The sequence below is a fragment of the Abramis brama genome (assembly GCF_963993115.1).
Source record: "Abramis brama genome assembly, chromosome: 7".
NCBI classification, from domain to species: domain Eukaryota; kingdom Metazoa; phylum Chordata; class Actinopteri; order Cypriniformes; family Leuciscidae; genus Abramis; species Abramis brama.
The window spans coordinates 38,523,873-38,544,756 of record NC_139969.1 but is presented as its reverse complement, the minus strand read 5'-3'; the positions used below and the strand labels follow the sequence as shown (position 1 = coordinate 38,544,756).

Here is a 20,884-nt window from a genome sequence, read left to right as displayed (position 1 = left end):
ATATCTCTATGTCTATGTCGAAGTATTCGTCCTTAAAGTCTGTCGTGACAAACCAATCCTCAGATAGAATTTTAGACACGATAAGCTTGTCAAAGTCAACATCTTGAACCTGTACGTCTGCAGAGAATGGTTAAAAAGACGTAGATTGAGAACTGGACGCAAATCCCTGTTGTACTTGGTTACCAGCAAGTAAAGGCTGTAAAAACCTGTAAAGTTAAAAACTTTAACTCCTGCTTAAGCAACGGAATCTGCTTTTGCTTTACCATAGTGGAGAGCACCTTCTGCTTCTCCCTCCTAGAGGTTTACTCGGGACGGGAGGCAGAGGCTATATAATATATTAGTTTCACCTTTTAAGTTGAATTACTGAAATAAATGAACTTTTGCACGATATTCAAATTTTCACCTGTATGATTAAGTATTTTAGTTGATATTAATCTTGTCAAAGCTCTGATTTCTGATCAACACACAACAGCAATGCGGATCTCATTATGGAGGTCAGGAAAGAAGCGGAAGTTCCTCTTTAGTGGCTGTGCCTGACCACTTGTAAGGAAGCGCTCCTCCAGTTTACGAGGCGCCTGATCGGACCAAACGATGTTTAACTTAGCCTAACATCGGCTGCCCGCCAGCTGCACCTGATCTAGAACCTTCCTCAACATTTAGCTCCTCAAAACGGGACCCCATAGAAGGCAGCTCCTTGTCCAGACCGGAAGAAATCACAAAGTGAGCTTCCAAGTCCAGAACGGGACCCTCTGAGTCTGGAAAGAGCAAGAGAAAGGGCAGTGCCTGTCTCAGGCTCATCCAGCAGCTCCATCAGCAAACCCTATGATCTGAGTCGCCAATGCTGCCTCAACAGACACAGGACCCAAACCATGGGGTGCACATAGTGTCACTTGACTTCATCTGTGGCCAAAGGGATTGGCATGTGTGCACACGTGATTCAGACAAGACGTTCCCATAGCAGTAATGTAATGATGCAGTGTCGAAGTTCCCTCAAAATGGAAACTTTGGTGCCTCATCTGTCCGTTTACTAAGCATGCCATGGGAAATTCATGTTGAATGGACATAACTCCAAAGTCCAGCAGAGGACGTTTAAAATGTTACATATTTATTATGCTACATATCAGCTGTTAGTATTTGATTATTATTGGCATTTGAAAAAATAAATAAACAAATAAATAAATAATATAATGTAAACACTACATAACTGTAACTAAATGGAAATTAGAAATATAGCTACAAAAGTGAGACACATGAGGTTGACCGCCAATTTGCAGTCCAAGGTTAGACATTTTCACATTTACAAACACATTTACACATTTTTTTTTTTGACTGGATATAACCATGATAAAGTCAAATGTAAATGCAACTGTGATTTAATTAGATTAATTAAAGCACATGGTGAGTGAAAACTAACAACTGTTTTGCTGCTTTTCAAAATCCCAGGGGTAAAAGCTTGAGGTGTCCGGATCCGAGCCAAATAACATCTCAGCAACACTTTGTTGAACAGAATCAGATGAACTTGAGGATACCATTTTACTGAGCTCAGTACAGAAATAGTCAATTTCAGTAAGGTCAGCCTTTTTAGTGACTTTTCCAGCACAATGTGTAGCCTCTTCAGCTTCTTGGCTTATGTTGGTCACAAATGAGCCAACATCAGTTGTATTAAAATCAAAAAAGTTGTTTTTCATTGGGTCAAACGCCTCAGGGTTGGGAAGGCTCATTTCAGAGGTACTCCATTCAGAACCGCTGTGGATTACTTGATTAAAATGACTAGCATTTGACACCATGGAGCTAGGTTTGAATTCTCCAGAAACATCAGATCCATCTCGGATGGGTCCAGTAATTACATTTTCCTCACTACTATAAGCATAGCTCTCCTCATTAGATGGGCAAGAACCAAAGGCGTAACAATCATCAAGTTCGGATCCACTGAGATGATCACTTAGCATATCACAGGACACAGTATTGATGAAAGACATCTGCTTGTCCTCTGGATTATTTAAATCTGTGTAAACTTGTTGAGGACTGAAGAAGTGACACTTTGTAATAATATTACCAGACTCACAGTTTTCTGTTTCTGAGTCAAATATACCTGTATCAACTGATTCAGGACTGAATGGATCAGGGACATGGATTTCAGAGTTGCTCTGCTTACTGGTTTCCAAACCTTGGCCTTGAAAGTCAATGCTACATTTGCTTTTGTAAGTAGGTTCTGGACTAAAAGGGGCAGGAGTATCAACTTCATGATAACCAGAATCTAGTCTTGGAGCTTCATGAACAACAGTGTTCATTTCTTCTAATTCAGATGCACAATCGACTGGCTCAGCAGGTATAGGACTGAATGGGTCAAAATACTGTAGTTCGAATTTACTCATGGCCAAGGTTTCAGAGCAAGACGGGCTGGGCTGTTGTGAACTACTGGATTCCGGGATGAGTTGCTCATAGACAAAAACCTGGTCAGTAGCTGATACATCTGTCTTACTTTGCAGACAAAAGAGGTCTTGAACTGGATAATTTGGTGTACTAATATCTGTATCCAGGAATGATGAATCAGGAACATGTTCAGCTGCAGTGAGATTTGCCTTCCATTGGTCATTCCACTCTGAATTAGACAGGCTTTGGCAAGCATCTGAATCCTCAAATGTAAGACATGGAATATGTAAATCCGCCCTCACAGAATCAGACCCTAATTCTTCATTACATTTAGGAGGGTCACTGTTTGTCGTGATCTCCTGCTCCACATTCTCAAAATTGTTCTGGTCATTCTGTTCTGTAATCTGGCTGTGTTGTTCTGTGTCTTCAGGCTTTGGACTGCAACATTCAAATTCATCTATATCATTGAATTCAGGGCTCAAAGCAGGATCCTTCCAAGGCAACTGCTCGTGGGACTCATCTTTCTTTATTTCATTTGGCTCAGGACAAACTGGACTATGATTATGTAGTTCAGGGCTACCAGGATCTAATCTCACAGTGAAAAAGAACATATCTCCATATTTGTAGTCATTTACATCTAAAGCAGAGGGTTGAGAAGCACAAATGGAAGGAGAAGTAGAGGCATTACTATTTATATCATGCAACTGTTCACACAGAGGACCTGGACTATGATCGCTGGAGAAACTCTCAGTATTTCCAGGTTCTGAATGAGAACAATCTTTGTAATTTACAGCATTTTGTTCAGAAGAGATATGATGTTCAAAAATCTTCTCAATATCACTTATGCCTGGGAGCGGCTCAGGGTCACACGGACTTAGAGGAAACCCAGTATAGGACCCTGCAATGATTCTCTGTAGACCACACAGTGAGTTAGCTCTTTTAATAAAACTGGATCCATCCTGAACTTCAACTCTGTCCTCCAGCTCTTCAGCTTCAGCAAATATACTGGAATCGGCATCAAAAGAATTAAACACTGTAGAACTGTGACTAGAGCCAGATTCATGGACACACTCTTCATTGAACTGAGCCTCTTTTGATAGATCTGGTTGCACATCATCGTGATTTTGGTCTTGTTTGGCATTTATTTGTACACCAGAATTGGTGTCACTGCAAGATTCAAGACTCCTGTTTTCAGTGGACATGGACACACAATCAAGCTCTCCAGTGGACTCTTTGAAGTCAGCAACTAGTGGCATGTTGATGGGAGTATTAAAGGTACCATAGTCTTTTACAGAGGACTGGAGAGGGTAGTGTACAGTGTCCGGAAGACTGTTCTCTGCAGTGATGAAGTCATCCTGACAATGCTTTTCCTCTGGCATGTTAACCAGGAGAGTGTCAGAGGCAAAAGGGTCTGTGCCTTTAAACGGGTCCCTTGGTAATTGCTCTGAGAAAAACAGCACCATATTAGTCACTGTCTGAGAATGGATTGACTCTCTTATTCTCTGCCATTAGTGCGTTTCTGTGTTGGGAATAGCTAACTATAAGTAGCAGTGCAACAAACGTATACCCATTTATCATCAGCTAAATTCTTTTCAAAGCAGTGTAACTTTTCCAGTAACAAGCACATTTTTTAGTATCTATGATTTCTAAGTTAAATAGTATTGCAGAAGCAGTTATACAGCAGAGCAAACAAAGGTGATAATCAAACCTTTTCTCATGTAGATACGCCTGTGCAGAATTTGGGCTTTTCACACTTAAAGTCGTTAACCTTGTTTTTTTCTAAAATTATGGGTTAACGGAATCCTGGGTTATCCTTTTCCACTCACTTCAGTCTTTTCCCTGGGATAGTAATTAATCCTGGAAATTCAAGTTTTGCACGGTACCTTTGTAAACTCCTGGGTTAACTTTTTTACATGCTCATTGTGGCAAGCAGGACGAGGCTGAGGGCCGTGAGAGAGTGGCGCGAGGCCGGTAGGGTGATTGCTAATGAGCGACGCTAATGGCGCGACGCACCGGTCTCGTATCTCTCACGGAGGAGCAGAAGCATAAAAGGAGGAGCGACGACAGTAAAGAACGAGAGAGGACAGGCCTGGATTTATGTTGTGTTTTGTTTCTGTTTTATTGTATGTGGCAGCAGTCGTCCGTGACGGACTGCTGCCTTTACTTTCGTTTTGTTATTTGTTATTTATTTATTTAAGTATTTTGAACGTTCACCGGTTCCCGCCTCCTTCTTCCCATTACAACATACTGTGTTACACTCATCATTTGGGCTCTTATATTCCTGTCTATACCCAGTTTGTAAGTTTTCACCATAAATGTAAGAATCATCACACCATACTGTTTACCTTTGGAACTGCAATGTGGAGCTACCCCACAAAAGCAGTGTTAAGGCCCCGATATACTCACGGCGAAGTTCTTGTTCGTTCTTTGCTTAGGGGTAAAAAAAACAACAACTGATCAATGGTAGTACAAAGGTGTTTACCAGCCGTAGAGAACTTTTCCGGAAAGTTCGCTTTGGCAAGCTGTTGCGAACTCCCAAAACAAACTCCAAATGAAGTTTGTTTCGGCCTGATTTGGTTTAAAATTACGTCACATCAGTTCATTCTTCGATTTTACTTGAAGTAAATCAGGGAGCAGGATTTCGTAACGGTTCTAACCCCCTTTTAAAATTACAAATGTTAATTTTTCTTCCCTAAAAGATAACATGGTTAAGTAGTGTGAAAAGCCCCATTATTATCCATTGTAATGATATATTTGGCATAATGAACTGGATTCTGTTACATGGATTACATTGTTACTCTTTTTTTTATTACACATTTTGGGTAAATTTGTTTGTTCTAGTTTAATGCTCTCATCCTAATTGAGTTCCTTATTGTTTTGTACCTTATAAAACACTGTTCTGCAAAAATGACTGTAGTTAAGTAACTGCAGTGTAACTATATTAGCTACTTAAATCAGTAGTTGGTAGCATTGGAAGATAGCTTTAAAGAAGATTCCCTAACACTAATGCATTTTTGTTATTGTGCAGTTTGAATAAACCTTACTCAAAACTTTGTTTTAAATATGTACACATCATCACAGGAAAAAAGTCAGGTTTTAAACAAAGTTACCAACCTGTCACATCAACCTTTGGAAAATGGTCATCTCCAAATACATCACCTGGAAATCATTAAAAAATCATTATACACATGTAAATGTACAATCCATAAACAATCACGCCATAACAATCACTCACCATAAGTGAAGGGGTTTGGATGGAAGAAGTCAAACTGTCTGTTTGTTGCTTGACTGGGTTGAACAATCTCAAAGTCTTCCTTCTCCATATCAGAAGAATCAGACTGTTTCAAGAGAGAAACCATAAGCTATTGAGTGCCCAGTATCAGAAAAAAAAAAAAAAAAAAACATTTCTTGTTCAGTTTTACAATTGATTTAGTAAAAACTGATTTTTTTTCAAAGATTGATTTAGAGTGGATTTTATAGTTACTCGCTATTTTTTACACTTTGTTTTTCCTTAATCTGAGCATTGCTGAACATAGTGGTTGTGAATAATGTCATCTCCGATTGGTCAATGACATGCAGCAGCCACACACAAAAAAAGTACCTATTTATATTATACAGTGTGCACCTCAAGCAGTCGAGAACGACAAAGCTGCGGGATACCAAAGCTGACTCTTTCCTCACACATTTACAAAATGCATGGATGCACCTTTGTATGCGATGGTCGAGGGCCGATTGAAGATTCAAAGGACATGGTAAATGACATCTGGAAACAGAAGCAATGCATCTGGCACTCAGATTCCTCCTCCCAGATATTCAGGGCCAGCACGCCCTGAGATGGAAGGACAACACGCCGGTGATGTCCTATTTAAACCATCAGGGGGGCATGCGGTCACCCCCATGGTGATTCTTTAACAAATTGTTCTTTTGAGCATGAGTAGCCACTTGAGCCAGTTAATCAAATTGATCTGAATTGGATATAAGATGCAAAATCTGAAGCTTATAAGGCATGTAGGTTGCCTTTGGCTCTAGGGGTGCAGCTCGATTTGGCAAGTTTCTGTAGGGCTTCAGGCTATGCTTCAGACATTTAAGCAAGAGTAACCACTGAAACAGTTCATGAAATCGAACTGTATCTAAATTTAAGACTTTAACAGAGCCAAACACGTATCTACAGTGGATGCTTCGATTTCCCGGCAGATAGAGATAAAGAGATAAAACTATTGGAAGGACGTCTTGAGGCGTGTAGTAGCTGTTGTCAAGTTTTTGGGAGAGAAGGGCCATTCCGAGGGCATGACGAAAAACTGGGATCACCACACAACGGGAGTTATCTTGGTTTGCTTGAACTGATTGCAGAGTTTGACACCTTTTTACAAGAACATTTAAAGAAGCATGGGCAGAAGGGCAAAGGTAAGCCCTCTAACTTGTCCTCGCGAATCGATGAAGAGTTTATCTCATTAATGGGCGAGAAAACTAAGAACATCATAGCAGCTGAAATCCAACAGGCCAAATATTTATCTGTAATTGTAGATTCAACACCAGATCTTTCTCATGTAGACCAGTTGACATTTATTTTTAGATTTTTTTTTTAGTGCTGAGGGCAAAGTAGTTGAAAGATTTCTTGGATTTGAGCCCCTCCATAGCCACACAGGTGAAAACCTTGCTAAACCTTACTAAAAATGGTGCAAGACTCGGGGTCGGACTTGTCAAATTGCCGTGGACAAAGCTATGATAATGCAAACAATGTGTCTGGTATATATAACGGACTTCAAGCGCACCTGAAAATGCAAAACCCTTTAATTCACTACATGCCCTGTGCTGGCCATTCTTTGAATCTCGTTGGTGTCAACGGCATAGATGATTGCTGTGAGTAGGTCACATCCTTTTTCGATCTTTTACAATCCCTTTATACTTTTTGCAGCGCATCCACTCATCGCTGGAATCGGATATTCATGACAGTGACAATCACATTAGTTTGACTTTTAAATCTCTGTGTGCCACAAGATGGAGCTGTAGGGCCGACTCTCTATAAAAGAGTTAAGATTTTTTGTGTTATATTCTACAAGAAAGTGTCATGTTAATTTTCATTCTTACAAAATTGTATAAATTGATAAGAAATTGCACTTGTGGGCCTGTTGCCCAGGGGCACAATGAGGTCTTAATACGCTATGAGTGATGCAGGTAAATGTTCTGTACTGGTTCTTTTAGATATTACTGCTGCTTTTGAAAATGTCGATCACTGTATATCAGTTGGGAGGCTCGCAGTGTGTTGGCATCTCTGGAAAAGCCTTGAAATGGTTCTCTTCATACTCATCAGACAGGTCTTTCTGTACTCAGTACTCATCAACAGCATATCTGCCCTGTGGTTTTCCCCAGGGTTCTGTTTTAGGCCTGATTGCTTTTTACACTATATTTGCTGCCTCTTGGGCAATTAATAAGTACATTTATGGGTGTTTGTTATCATTGTTATTCAGATGATATTCAATTATATATTTCTTTTAAGCCTTGTGAAATTTCAAAATTGTCTGTTCTTCTAAATTGCATAAACTCTATAAAAGGTTGAATGGCAGATAATTTGTTCTCCCAAAGGTGATGGACAGTCTTGGCACTTTATCTTATTCTGTTAAACATTACTTATCGTCTTAGTAATTAATCTGTGAAACGATTACAAGTGGTTCAAAAAACTGCCACCAAGCTTTTAACTAAGTCATCAAAGAGATCACATGTAACACCAATTTTAATTTCTTTACATTGGCTCCCAGTTAAATTTAAAATTAAATTTAAAATTCTTGAGATAGTGTGAACATTGCATGATCAAGCTCCTGATTATATAAAAGAGTTGTTGCAACTTTATAACTCCAGCAGGAATCTGAGAACCTCTGAACAGGTCTTGTAAGCCATCCTTCGTTCTAGACCAAAGACAACATTCCCGTTCACGCCAAGGACGATAACCAAGGATAACAATAAAGGTATAGTATAGTTCTAAAAATTGTTCTCAAAATTAAAGAATAGCAGAGTTCAAACCACAGCTATAACGATAACGGCACAGAGAAACAATATCGTTGGAATCACTTTCAGAACGATTTAATCCAGCTGATGAACAATAAAAACATTGGCAGCCAATCAGAATCCATTCTGCTTTAAAGAGCATTTAAAGTGACAGACAAGCGTGCACTTAGAATAAATAGAACAATAACATCTGCTGGTGTGGACGCTAATATAGTTATCTTTATAGTTATCATTCTTGGTGTGAATGGGCCTTAAAGATGACTGTGCCTTTGGAGTTGTCGCTCCCAAATTGTGGAATGCTCTCCCTATAGACTTAAGATCTGTGGACACTTTTAAAAAGCAGCTAAAAATCCACTTGTTTAAACTTGCTTGTGTCTAAATAGTTTTGTATTCCTCAGTTTTTTATCTGATTGTTTGTTTTTAAAATATACGTCACTCTTATTTGTTTTCTTTTTTTATATTTGGATGTATAGCACTTTGTGACGTTTGCTCTAGAAATGTGCTCTAGAAATACTTACATTGTGTGAATATGGCAAAAGTAAAATTGACTAAACACATCCCACAACAATGCAAAACAGCAGGTACCAGCTCCGTGTATGTGTGTCCTACCTGTGGAGTGGTTGATCTGAACATGACATCCTCCTCTTTGACCTCCGTCAATGTGATCTCAGTAAAAGACGACGAGCCACTGCTCTTCTGTAATCAATAACAGATCAGGAGTTCAACAAACTTATAAACAACTAGGAGCACACTGAATGCCAATGGACATACCAAGTTCTCCGTTGAATACTGCATTTTATCAAGCTCCTCTGGGGTGCTCTCCTGCTCAACATAATCTACTTCCTCTCTTTCCTGTTTGGACAAGATCTTCTCACAGTAGACATGATCACACTCGCTTTCTACAACATCCACTTTTCCAACCAACTCCTGGTCCAAACCCACACAATCAGCATCTTCTGTCATCTCAGTCATTGCACTTTCACCTGTTATGAGGCCAGCAACCAGCTCACCCAGCTTCTTTTTAACCTATTCAAAAAAAGAAAACATCACATAAGAGATTGCACATCGAGAATCATGAGCAATGTCAATGATGGGTCAATCCATCTCAAGTGGTCCAATAAATGTGGCTTGACCATTTTAAATTGTTCTAATTTTTGTTTGAGTGATTGCCTCTGTATATTGGTATAGCAAAACTAACATTTTTAATTTTATTTTACTTGGTTAAACTTAGTTTGATTATCTTTGTGTCATGGCACAACTCAGGATTGCTGAAAGGTCCACATTTATCCTCTATAGCAGCGTTATACTTTAAAGTTGGAGTTTGAGATTCTGCTGGCCACAGAGCTAGGGCTACTACAAATCTGAAGAAAAGCCTCTTTTATTCATGAGCTTTACAGAATGAACAGATCAATATATGCATAACAAATAATAAAAAATAAACAGTCTCTTACAGAAATTCTGTTCAATAGCTTTTGCTTGTCAATGAGGTCTAAAACAGTGGTTCTCAAGCGGAAATCTTCAAGGGAGCAAAAATAAGCAACCAACTTTTCAATTTTTCAACCGCCTGAGATGGACTCACTCTGATGTAAATGATGTTTTCTTAAGATGGACAGAGTTTACACTCATTCACTTCACACACTCTTAGCGTATTGTGACAGGCACATCCCTAATTGACCAAAACACATCTTAATACCTGTAAACAGGGCAAACAGAGTAATTTAACTAAGAATGTTACATGAAGGCGACAAAGAGACAGTCACTGTTATGCCCTTTGCATTATTATCTATATTAATTATTAATTCATAAAAAATGTTGTACATAAAATAGCTGTTAAATGGAGGGTGTTCCACTGCAAATTCGTTTTTGCTGTGGTATTGAAATTGGTTTGTGAAATTTTACAGGTATTGGTACAGACTACTGAAACTTTGATATTATGTCTAATGCGTTTTAGAGACTTTGTGCCAATTCAGCTCAGTTTACTGTAGTTATTTCAGTTAAAAAACACACTAACTTTACACAATTTGTGACATTCAAGATTTCATTAATGGACTTTGAAGGAATTCAGTATTTGATATGACAAGAGTGAAAGAGTTCAGGACCAACCCGTTGCCATCTGCTGTTTTGAAAACAGTTATACACCTGTAATCGTGTTTTTTTTTTTTTTTTTTTTTTTTTTTGCAATTTCACTTGAGTTGATGTAGGCCAATTATAATAGTGGCCTTGTCATTGTAAAATTTCACTGGTAGAGGTATCTATTACTGAAATGTTGGTATTTTGAAAACACTATTTTACATAGAGATTTTTTTTTTAAATGTATGCAGTATGGATATATATTTATATAAATAAAGTATGTTGCTGTTTTGACCTATTGTTTTCTCTCAAGTCAAGTCACCTATATTTCTATAGTGCTTTACACAGTACAGAAGGTTTCAAAGCTTTACAATGATCAACAGGAAAACAGTGAGTTTTGGGTCCACACCACACCTTAGATGTAGAAAAGAGATGTAGCAAAGCTAGAATCTAAATTTATGAAACTGTATACCAAAGCATAATTTCACTTAGTTAATTAATTATGTGAAGTGTCTATTTGAACTGGTTCCAAAAATATGCAAAAGACTAAGAACATGCTGACTGAACTGTGACCTGTACGATCTCCTCGAACACGTCCTGCAGCGGAGAGATCTGTTCATGCAGGCTTTCTGCGTGTGCTCTGGCATACGCCACTTCCCGCTGGATCTGGAGCAGGTCTTCAGCCGCAGCACACAGCTCGCTGTCGTACTGCTGTACGGTCTGCTCCAAGTCCTGCTGCTCCTCCTGCAGGCTCTGCAGCTGCACACACACAAGGTCAGACACACAAACAGATGGCAGCGACTTAAGACCATGTTTTATTTGTACCCCAAACCTGGAGTAAATTGTGGTAAACTGTATTTGTATCCCAATTCTACTACTAACATACAGTATAGGGCCATCACTGCAATATGTATATTGTGTTTTTTTTTTGTGTGCATGTGTAAACTGTATTTATGAATACAACAGAAGCTCCACACCAAAGCCCTACTCTAACCTATACAAATTAACAATACTTGTTTTAACATAGCATTTGTAGTAAAACCATAGCAATCACAATTATACTACTGTTATGGTTACTAAAACCATGGTTACTAAATGGATACTGCAGTATTTCTAGTAAGTTACCATTGATTTAAAACCATGTGTAACGCCTTTTCAATAAAGCCAGAGGTGACTTGGGAGTGGCGTATGAGTATATGAATTAACTTCAATAAATTCAGATTCCTTAATATGTGAGCTTGGATCGCTAAACCAGTCACATGTCGCACGGGTATATTTGTGGCAATAGCCAACAATACATTGTATGGGTCAAAATTATCCATTTTTCTTTTATGCCAAAAATCATTAGGATAATAAGTAAAGATCATGTTCCACGAAGATATTTTGTAAATTTCCTACTGTTAATATATAAAACATTTATTTTTGTGAGTGAATGCAGCACAATCGCGAACATAAATCGACAACTTTAAAGGCGATTTTCTCAATGTTTAGATTTTTTCTGCATCCTCAGATTCCAGATGTTCTAATAGTTGTCTATCAGCCAAATATTGTCCTATCATAACAGACAATGGAAATGAATCAATGGAAAGCTTATTTATTCAGCTTTCATATCGTGTATAAATCTCAATTTCAAAATTGTAACCCATGTGATTGGTTTTGGGGTCCAGAGTCACATATTGCTCAGTGCCTTCCTTTATTCTCCAAAAAATATTCAAAAACACACCACCACTGTCCTATTGTCATCACTTCTCCAAACAAGGTCCAGCATGTGCATACAAAACATGAATACAACCAGGTGTCCAAAATCACCTTCTCTCTACTGCCATCCAAAGGTAATTGTTTCCTTTCAAATCTTCCCAGTTACTAACTCCAACCAACTTGCTACCTATCCCCATGCCTATATTGCCTCCCAATAGTCAATAACAACACTGTAACAATAACAATGGCCTGGTCATGCAGATCCACAAATCAGACCCTTCCTGTCAGGACATGGTAAAGCTCATCGTCCAAGCTCTTGTCATTTCACGACTGGAATACTGCAATGTTCTACTGGCGGCCTTCCAGCCAGCACGACTAAACCTCTGCAGATGACCCAGAACGTGGCATTATGTCTGGTCTTCAATCAGCCGAAGAGAACCCATGTCACACCCATCCTGACTTCACCCCACTGGCTCCCAGTTGTGGCCAGAATCAAATTTAAGGCTTTGCCACTGGCTTTCAGAACTACCACTGGAACAACAGCTCCTCACCTCAATTCACTCCGACACGTATATGCTCCCTCCCACCAGCTATGGTCAGTGAACGAGCAATGCCTTGATGTTCATTCACAATTAGGGTTGGGAAACGAAAATTCATTCCAATTTTTGCATTGGATCCTTAAGTTCAGGAATCGGATACTTGTTATAAAAGAAAAAATTTGATTTCGCTTATCAATTCCTATCTGTGCATTTTAATGTGGTTTTAAAACCATTTTAAAATCATTCAAGCACAATAAGACATGAAAGAGAACTCAATTCACACAAATTATGTCAAAATATCCTCGTAAACACAGTCGGTTTTGTCTTAAATGAACGTGAACAGTTGAGAAAGAAAACACATGTGTAACAGTATATTTTTTTTAGGGTTTTAGGGCGTTTTCACACCTATAGATAGTTTGTTTTGTTCCGAAACAGGGACTTCATTTGTTACAATGTTTTCAAGAAGCAGCTGAAGACACAGCATTTCTCCTCTTCTCTAGCTTCCTAATCTAGTGGTCTAATAAACCTTGCATTGCATATTACAAATAGTTTTGGCTCTCTGACGATTGCTTTTGTTCCTCTTTTGTAAGTCGCTTTGGATAAAAGCACTTGCTGAATGCATAAATGTAAATGTAAATACAAACGATGCATTAAATAACTAACTTTACCTGTGAGCACACTGTGCTGTAATGACATTTGTATGACTATTAGAGAGCCACCAGATGTCTTCCCACCAGTAGAAAAATGTATCAATTGTGTAATTGGTCGATCTCTAATCAAATAGCTTCAGAAAACTTGAGTATCTACATTAAGCGAAACATTAACAAAAACGTCTAAGTCTGCCTTCCTTTTTAAGTACACTCGCATCTTATTCATCCAAGCTCTTACAATTTGAAGATTGGACTACTGCAGTGCTCTTTTGGCCAGCCTTCCCGCCAGCATGACTCCGCCAATGGTCCAGAACGCAGTAATGTTTCTGTCTTTAATCAACCAAGAAGAGCTGACATCACACTCGTCCTGGGCTGCGTTTACACGGCAAGTCTTAATGGACAGATCTGATCTTATAACTGGATCATATCCAATGTTTTGTCCTGCCAGTTTACACTCACGTTAGACACGACTGGTATCCGATATCTGCGTTTACGTTAATCCGTTAATAAATACGTTGGTTTGGAAAGCTTTACTAAAATGATTTTATAATTCAACCAATCGTGTGGCCATGATTATTTGCCAGCATGGATTAGTTAAAATCTGTCATGGATGTTTGCAGTGCAAAATCTGACTGAACCGATATAGACCGGAAAATGGATAGACCGGTAATGTTTATTTGTTGGTTTAGAAGCACAGTAAGATTTCATTTTTTGGGGGAATGAATTGTGAGTTTGAATTACCTGCGTGCGTATGTAATAGTGAAGCTGCTCGTTTATTTATATAATAACATAACACAACATAACAATTACATCATTTTTTTTTTTTTTTAAACCAGAGGCTCTGTTCTTTCTTTTTATAATTGCATGTTCAGATATTCTGAACAAAATATTATGGGGGCCATGGAAATTTGGTGAAAAACGCTGGTGGGGAAAGAGGGGTGGGAAATAGTTTTAGTGTGAGCACATACAGGCACATCACAGACTCGCCCTTGCTATGTTGTGTGTGTGTGTGTGTGGTGGGTGTGTGTGGTGGGTGTGGCTCATTATCGCTGCTGATGAGCGGATCAGCGGCAGCTGAGTTTCATGATTGGCGTCCTATTTATTGTCTGTGATTTCGTCCTGTCAGATCGTTTTGTGTTCTCCTGGGGTATTCTCCGTGCTTGCAGTTCCTGAGACTTCGTTCCTGGTTCTTGCCTTTTCGTCTCCTGTGTTCCTGAGGATCATCTGTGATTGCCTGAACTATCTGCCCATTGCGTGCCTGCGTTACCGAGCCCAGCATCATTCTCTGCCCACGACGACTGACCAGCATCTCTATCTATCTCCTGCATTACTCAATAAACATTTCTGTTTCACTCACAAGTGGATCTTTTGCCTTCATTTACAGAGCTTGACACCTCTGCTTCATGATATGACATTAAAAAGCGATCTCTGTGGGAACCGTGTCGCTGTCGCCTTGCGGTGGCTTGGCATTCCGAGGGGAATCAGATATACACGTTTAGACGCAGGTCAGATGTCCAGATATCGGATGTGTGTCTGATTTAAAACCACAGTTGGAAGTGGTTCAGTGAGTAAAGTGTTTTTTTGTCCCAGTGTAAATGCAGCCTTGGCTTCACTGGCCTGTAATCCGGGGACGTCAAACACTGTTCTGCAGAGTTCAGCTCCAACCCTGATTAAACACAGCTAATCCAGGTCTTTAGGTGTTGTTAACTTGTTGGAGTTGGCTGGAGCTAAACTCTGCAGGACAGTGGCTTTCCAGGAGCGCAGTTTGACACATGTACTGTAGATTGACAATGAAAATGATTTGAGGGGTGAGTAAAAATGAATTTCTGTGGTAACTGACAGTAGGATACAGATCCGTATAGAGCTTGAGTTGTATTTAACCTGAAATATCCCTTTAAACAGGAACATTTCTCCAGAAATCATTTAAAGATTTGCTTACCACTTCCCTCTCCCGTTTCTGGAGGTCATAGATCACCTTCAGCTCTTCCTTCAGCTGTGTCTTCCTCTCTTCCAGCTTCTCCATGCTCTCCTGTGTGTCACGGCACAAAGCCTTGACCGTCTGGAGAGTCTCCTCTTCCATATGCACCTCATCCTTCAGACCCTGAGGATATATTCATGAGGATATGTTACCCTGATCTAAATCACTAAACTCTTATCACTAATAATAACAGCCGTACTGTATGTCATCTTCTATCACATAAGTCCTATGACTTTTTGTGCAGATTATGAGAGAAAGTTTTTCCAACTTCCTACAACTTTAAAAAAAAATTGGGTGTACCCAAAGTCTAGCGCAAAACAAGTTACACTTTATTTTAAGTATTACAGTGTAATTAATTATACATTAAGTTCTAAGTATTAATAATTATCAACATGTACTTCATATAGGATTAGGTTAAGGATTATGGTTTGGTTTAGGGTTAACTGCAGGTAATTATGCATCATTTGTAGTTATTACTACAGTAACTACATGTAACGTGTAACAAGGACACTTAAAAATAAAATGTTACCACAAGTTGATATTTTTTCTCCCCAAAAGTGCTGTGAAAACCGGTCTGAGTTTGACACAGAATTCTATTACAAACAGTGTTTTTAAACAGAGACGCAATTCTCAAATAACTGAGAAACACACATTCTCTGAGAGATCTTTGCATTTGTTAATAGCGTGCTAACAGTCAATATGGTGAAATGTAGGTCCATGATTTAAACTTTTTAATGCATAATGTAGCTAGGTTACTAGGGGTGTAACGGTACACAAAAATAATGGTTTGGTACATACCTTGATTTTGAAGTCATATATTGATTTGTAGTCAATATATATATATATATATATATATATATATATATATATATATATATATATATTTTTTTTTTTTTTTTTTTTTTTTAAATGTTGTATTTAGTGTTAGTACTATAATTCCATATAAAATTATTATGGGTTCGCTGTCCGCCAATATACATAGCTTCCAGAAAGTTTATTTTGTTTAATTACGTTTTACTGTATTTTAATAATGTATTTATAACCTATTTAATGACAGTGGTGGCAAAACACTTATTTTATTACGTGTGTACTTTTTGAATTAATGTTTATTATTTTATTCATCAAAATAAAACAACTGTTCCTGGTATATTTTGAACAAACATAAACCCAATTGCTAAAAATACATTATTTTAGGTAAAGTATTTGAATCACAACCAGGGGCTTTTACCTCAGCCGGCATCAATGTGCCAGATATCATATGGCGCATTTTTCTTAAGGTGTCTTTAGCCCGTTACAACATTAATTTATTATCTCTATGGTATATCACACATGTTGCTGATCTCCAACACTAACACACGAATAAAGAAGACTGGCATGGAACTTGTATTTTGAGAAAACCATATCACTGTTAAAAATATACAATCATGACAATAAAGTAAATCTAACATCAAACGCTATGCAAAACAAATATCGACGAAAGACTCTTCACCCAGAGTAATGCGCTGAAGAGATGCGCGCTCAGACGCAGAGGGAGAAAGCACTAAGTGGCCGTAAATTACAGCTAGAGCTCATCAGTGCAGCTCCTTCTACAGAGCCTGTGTGTATAGTGCAGAAAATAACACTGTACCTTGATTTCGTTATCGTCAGAAGAGTCTTTACCCTGAGCCTGAAGCTCCGTGTCCCTGAAACAATAAATCACGTAATAAAGCAAACTGAATGCCAACATTTCCGCAAGATTTAAGTATGATTTCTATGGCTCCGGTTTAAGCGCATATAAACACAAGATCACTGCAGACATACGTTCAAGATTATGCAATCCATACGTGTCAGATGATGTCAGGATGATGAATCATACGTACAGTACATGCAAACATTATGGCGTTTCAGTGCATAATTAACCTCGACGTGCAAGGTGATGTTTTTTTGAAGGATGTCGGTTAAATCGCATTTAAAGACATAGACTGCGTGCAGCTGCTTATATGTATAAAGATAAGGATCATGCATCCGTGTACCTGGCAGCGGCTGCAGCGCGCGCTCGTGCCGGCCGCAGGCAGTCTAGAATAAAGCGCATCATATTCATACGCGACACATCATCTGCAGAACACACGTCACACGAGCGGGTTAATGCATAGCTTTGGAAATATTCTTTCGACTCTCTATGAAGTGCATGCTGTCAAATAAGGACGTGTGAATGAGACGTTCTCCTTGAATCTCTGTCCGCTCTCCTTCAGCTGCGGCGGGGATCACGTGACAGCGGGCTCTGGGCTCGTGACGGCGGACACTGCACGAGACCGACGATCCGAGCCAGAACCGACCGGCCCCATATGGCACGTGTCCACTGGCGTAGAAGGAACCCGCTGAACACGCACACACACACACCACTATAGTGTGCTGCCGCTGTGGGGGCGTGTCTGTAATACATACAGCAAGAGTTTTCACTACACCATCAATAAAAGCATAGCCTACTGTAGAAGCCTGTGAAAAATCTAAAGTTAAAATTAAAGTCTGAGATCTCTAGAGTTTTTAAAACACTTTTTGTTAAGTAGGTTGGAACTCTCTTCACATCCTGATAGCAATCAACAATCGAAGTGGTCTAAATATTAAAGTTGCAGTGTGTAAATCTTAGCGGCATCTAGTGGTGAGGTTGCGAATTGCAACCAACCGAAGTTTCGGTGGCCGACAGGAAAAGACGTTGTCGTCTGAGACAGCAGAGAGTATCTACTTAAGCAATGAGGTTTCTTTACAAAGAAAAAGTTAGAAATTATATTTACTTTACTATTCAGTAAAACGATATTTTATATCATTGTGTCAGTGTTTTATTCGCTGACTTTAGCTTGCTTCTTTGCATGAAGCACAACACAGTGACGAAATGCGCTCTGTAGAGCAGTTTGTTCGTTTAGGGGTCCTGTAGAAACATGGCGGTGCAAAATGGCTATTTCAATTTAAGGGAACCCACGGTGTATGTAGATAGAAATCGCTCATTCTAAGCTAATAAAAACCTAACGGTTCATTATGTAAGGTCTAAATACACCACTGAAAACATAGTTATTTATACTATATTGCATTTCTGTCAACAGATCCTGCTAAATATTACACACTGCACCTTTAAATATCTTCTTTGGAAGTCTCAGGACCAAAAAAAAAAAAAAATGCTCGCCCAATCATTGCATTCGGTCCGAATGCAATTGACTTGTTCTGTGTCTACTCATAGCGTAGGGGAAAACAATCCTTGATTGGAAAAGCATGGTGTTAACCCAGTATGGCCTACGTAGTATCAATTATGCCGCTCAACAGAGCAAGACACATAGAAACACAAACATTGATCCGTATTGTGTCGGATTGTCCGTACAGTATCTGTAACTGGACAAACGACCCGACGGAAAGGCCAGATGTCTCTTTTCCCCACTTTTTTGTTACTTGATTGAGTCTACAGGGAAGAGACAGCTACTCATAGATTATTCAATCGGACTGTATTATCAGTATCACAGGGTCATCCAACAGTCTATATTGTTATCCCATGTTCATTAAAGGCACAATATGTAAGATTTTTGGATCAAAATATCCAGAAACCACTAGAACAATGTTATATATTTTGTTGATTTGTGTAGTTACATAATCCCAGATGTTTCTAAGAATGTTTAAATCCAGAGAAGTAAGCAATTTTAATCAGGACACGGACCGTGTTCGTGTGTCACCTATCAGTAACATCATACCCGCATAACCCTCGATTTCCAGTTTTATTTTGTAGAAACCATGGAAACACCAAAGACGTTTTAATATATTATGTGTTTTATTAGACAGGTGAGCAACTGTTTGGATACACTGGATACATGGATACATACAGGACTAATCATTGTTATACAGCTCAACAAAGTTAGTCTTTTTGTTTAAATCTCATTTTCTTGATTTACCGCGAGTACCATGTTTTACTATGCCTAATATCGATCTAGCTCACTGCAGTGTGCAACAAGTCTCTCACATAGTAGCCGCCGAGTGAACGCAGAGTAGCATTATAACAACATTCAACACACTCAAATGTATCTAAACTGTTACCCCTCTAATATGACCGGAAGAAGCCAAAGAGGTCGTCTGTGGCATCATAAAAGCTCCACTGCTCTTGAGCCGAAATCACGGCGTCATCAAGCTATGCCTTTGTTTTGAATAAGCGACCTCTAGCGGCTAAAAATTACATAGTGTGCATTTAAAGCTATGATATAAAAGACTAGTATGTCTTAGCAGGTTAAATTCATTCATTTCATGCACAGTTTCGACTAGCAGCGACATTACTCAGTGCTATTAGCCTATATTAGTGAAGTGCTATATCACACAGGAATCTTCTCGTAGAGCAACATGAAGAATTACAGGTCCCTGGAGGCTCACAATATTTTCACCAGTGGCTTTGTGGGAGTGGTTTAAAATCACGAAATATCAGGGAGTGACATTTATTTATTCAGACCTGGGTTGCCGTGCAGGGGGACGGGACTGTCATGACAGGTCATTGCGACTGCATGGCAGGGTAAGTTGTGTAGTCTATCTGGAGTGCATATGAATATTAACCTTGATATGTTTCATACACTGTATCCATAACTATTATTTATGTCTTTCTTGGGCATTTGCTGATTTCATCACATGGATTCCTCAGGCATCAGTAATGCAGTCCAATAGACAGGTTTTGGTCATTCCACATTTTCCCTAAACTTCAGGAGCTGAAACATGCACAGGTAGGTGGTTTTATTTTGTATTAGATTGTAAATCATTATGACTACACTGTAAAAAAAAAAAGTTGTATCAACTAATTATTATTTAGTAACTAGTTCCACCGATTTTTTTACATTCACTTTATTTCTCTCTTCAAAGTGCTGATTCAATTGTTATTTTTTAGTTGGCCCAAACTTGACTCCAACTTAAAAAAGTATGTTTTCTCAAATAGTTTTATAGTTCATTCAACTAAAATATTTTAATCAGGATTTATTATTTGGGCATAACTAGGAATTGCTGTACTAAATTTTATACTGAGGTTAACAAAATTATTTACTGGTGTGTATTAATCACATTAAAACACAAATGAAAACACACATTATCCTTTATTTCATAATCTGCATTTATAACATTTGTTATACAAACTAAACATACAGGCTAAAGTTCTCACTTAACAAACATTACATTCAATAACTGCAAATTTAATTTTAAACATTTATGGAACTAAAAAAAGCATTTACTAATCTTTCCCTAAACTAAAAACAATAAAGCACATTTTAAATTGTAGTAAAAACTACAAAAACTCTGCAAGAAATTAATACATAAAATAATTAGTGCTGTCAAGTTGATTAACCACATCTAACATAAAAGTTTGTGTTTATATGTATGTATATGTCATGAGTCTGGTTCTTCTCTCGGGCTTTTCCTTTCCTTTTCCCCCCTCTGCTGGTCACCTTCTCTCTTCTTCTCTTCTTCCCTCTTCAGCTGATCCTCATTAGCTGTTATCTCGCTTATTCCTTTCACCTGTTCTCTCCTCTAGCCCGCTAGCTATTTAATGTTCTCTGTTCCCTTTGCCATTTGCCAGATTATTTCGT

At 38.6% G+C, this 20,884-nt stretch overlaps 1 protein-coding gene across 2 annotated transcripts; it reads right to left on the bottom strand.

Moving 5' to 3' along the window:
• Positions 1 to 1,261: 1,261 nt before the first annotated feature.
• Positions 1,262 to 17,556, bottom strand: LOC311087701 (uncharacterized protein). Of its 2 annotated transcripts, none has more exons than XM_084121107.1 (9): positions 17,324 to 17,556; positions 16,939 to 16,993; positions 15,273 to 15,434; positions 11,020 to 11,205; positions 9,148 to 9,402; positions 8,986 to 9,072; positions 5,609 to 5,711; positions 5,488 to 5,532; positions 1,262 to 3,817 (listed from the first exon to the last, which is right to left on the bottom strand). In XM_084121107.1, the coding sequence occupies exons 1-9, from the start codon at positions 17,389 to 17,391 to the stop codon at positions 1,410 to 1,412; spliced, it is 3,369 nt and encodes a 1,122-aa protein (XP_083977233.1). In that variant the 5' UTR covers positions 17,392 to 17,556; the 3' UTR covers positions 1,262 to 1,409. The 2 variants fall into 2 exon arrangements, with proteins under 2 accessions (XP_083977233.1, XP_083977232.1); XM_084121106.1 differs by having other exon boundaries at positions 11,014 to 11,205; positions 17,324 to 17,532.
• Positions 17,557 to 20,884: the final 3,328 nt, after the last annotated feature.

Bases quoted from the DNA above. Each gene is read 5' to 3' on its own strand.
- LOC311087701 (XM_084121106.1), bottom strand. From the start codon at position 17,391: ATGAATATGATGCGCTTTATTCTAGACTGCCTGCGGCCGGCACGAGCG. The intron at 9,403-11,013 runs GTTCAGTCAGCA...TTTTTTGAATAG, and splicing joins AGGAGATCGTACAGGTCACA to GTTAAAAAGAAGCTGGGTGA. The intron at 5,712-8,985 runs GTAGGACACACA...CTCTTGAAACAG, and splicing joins TCAGATCAACCACTCCACAG to TCTGATTCTTCTGATATGGA.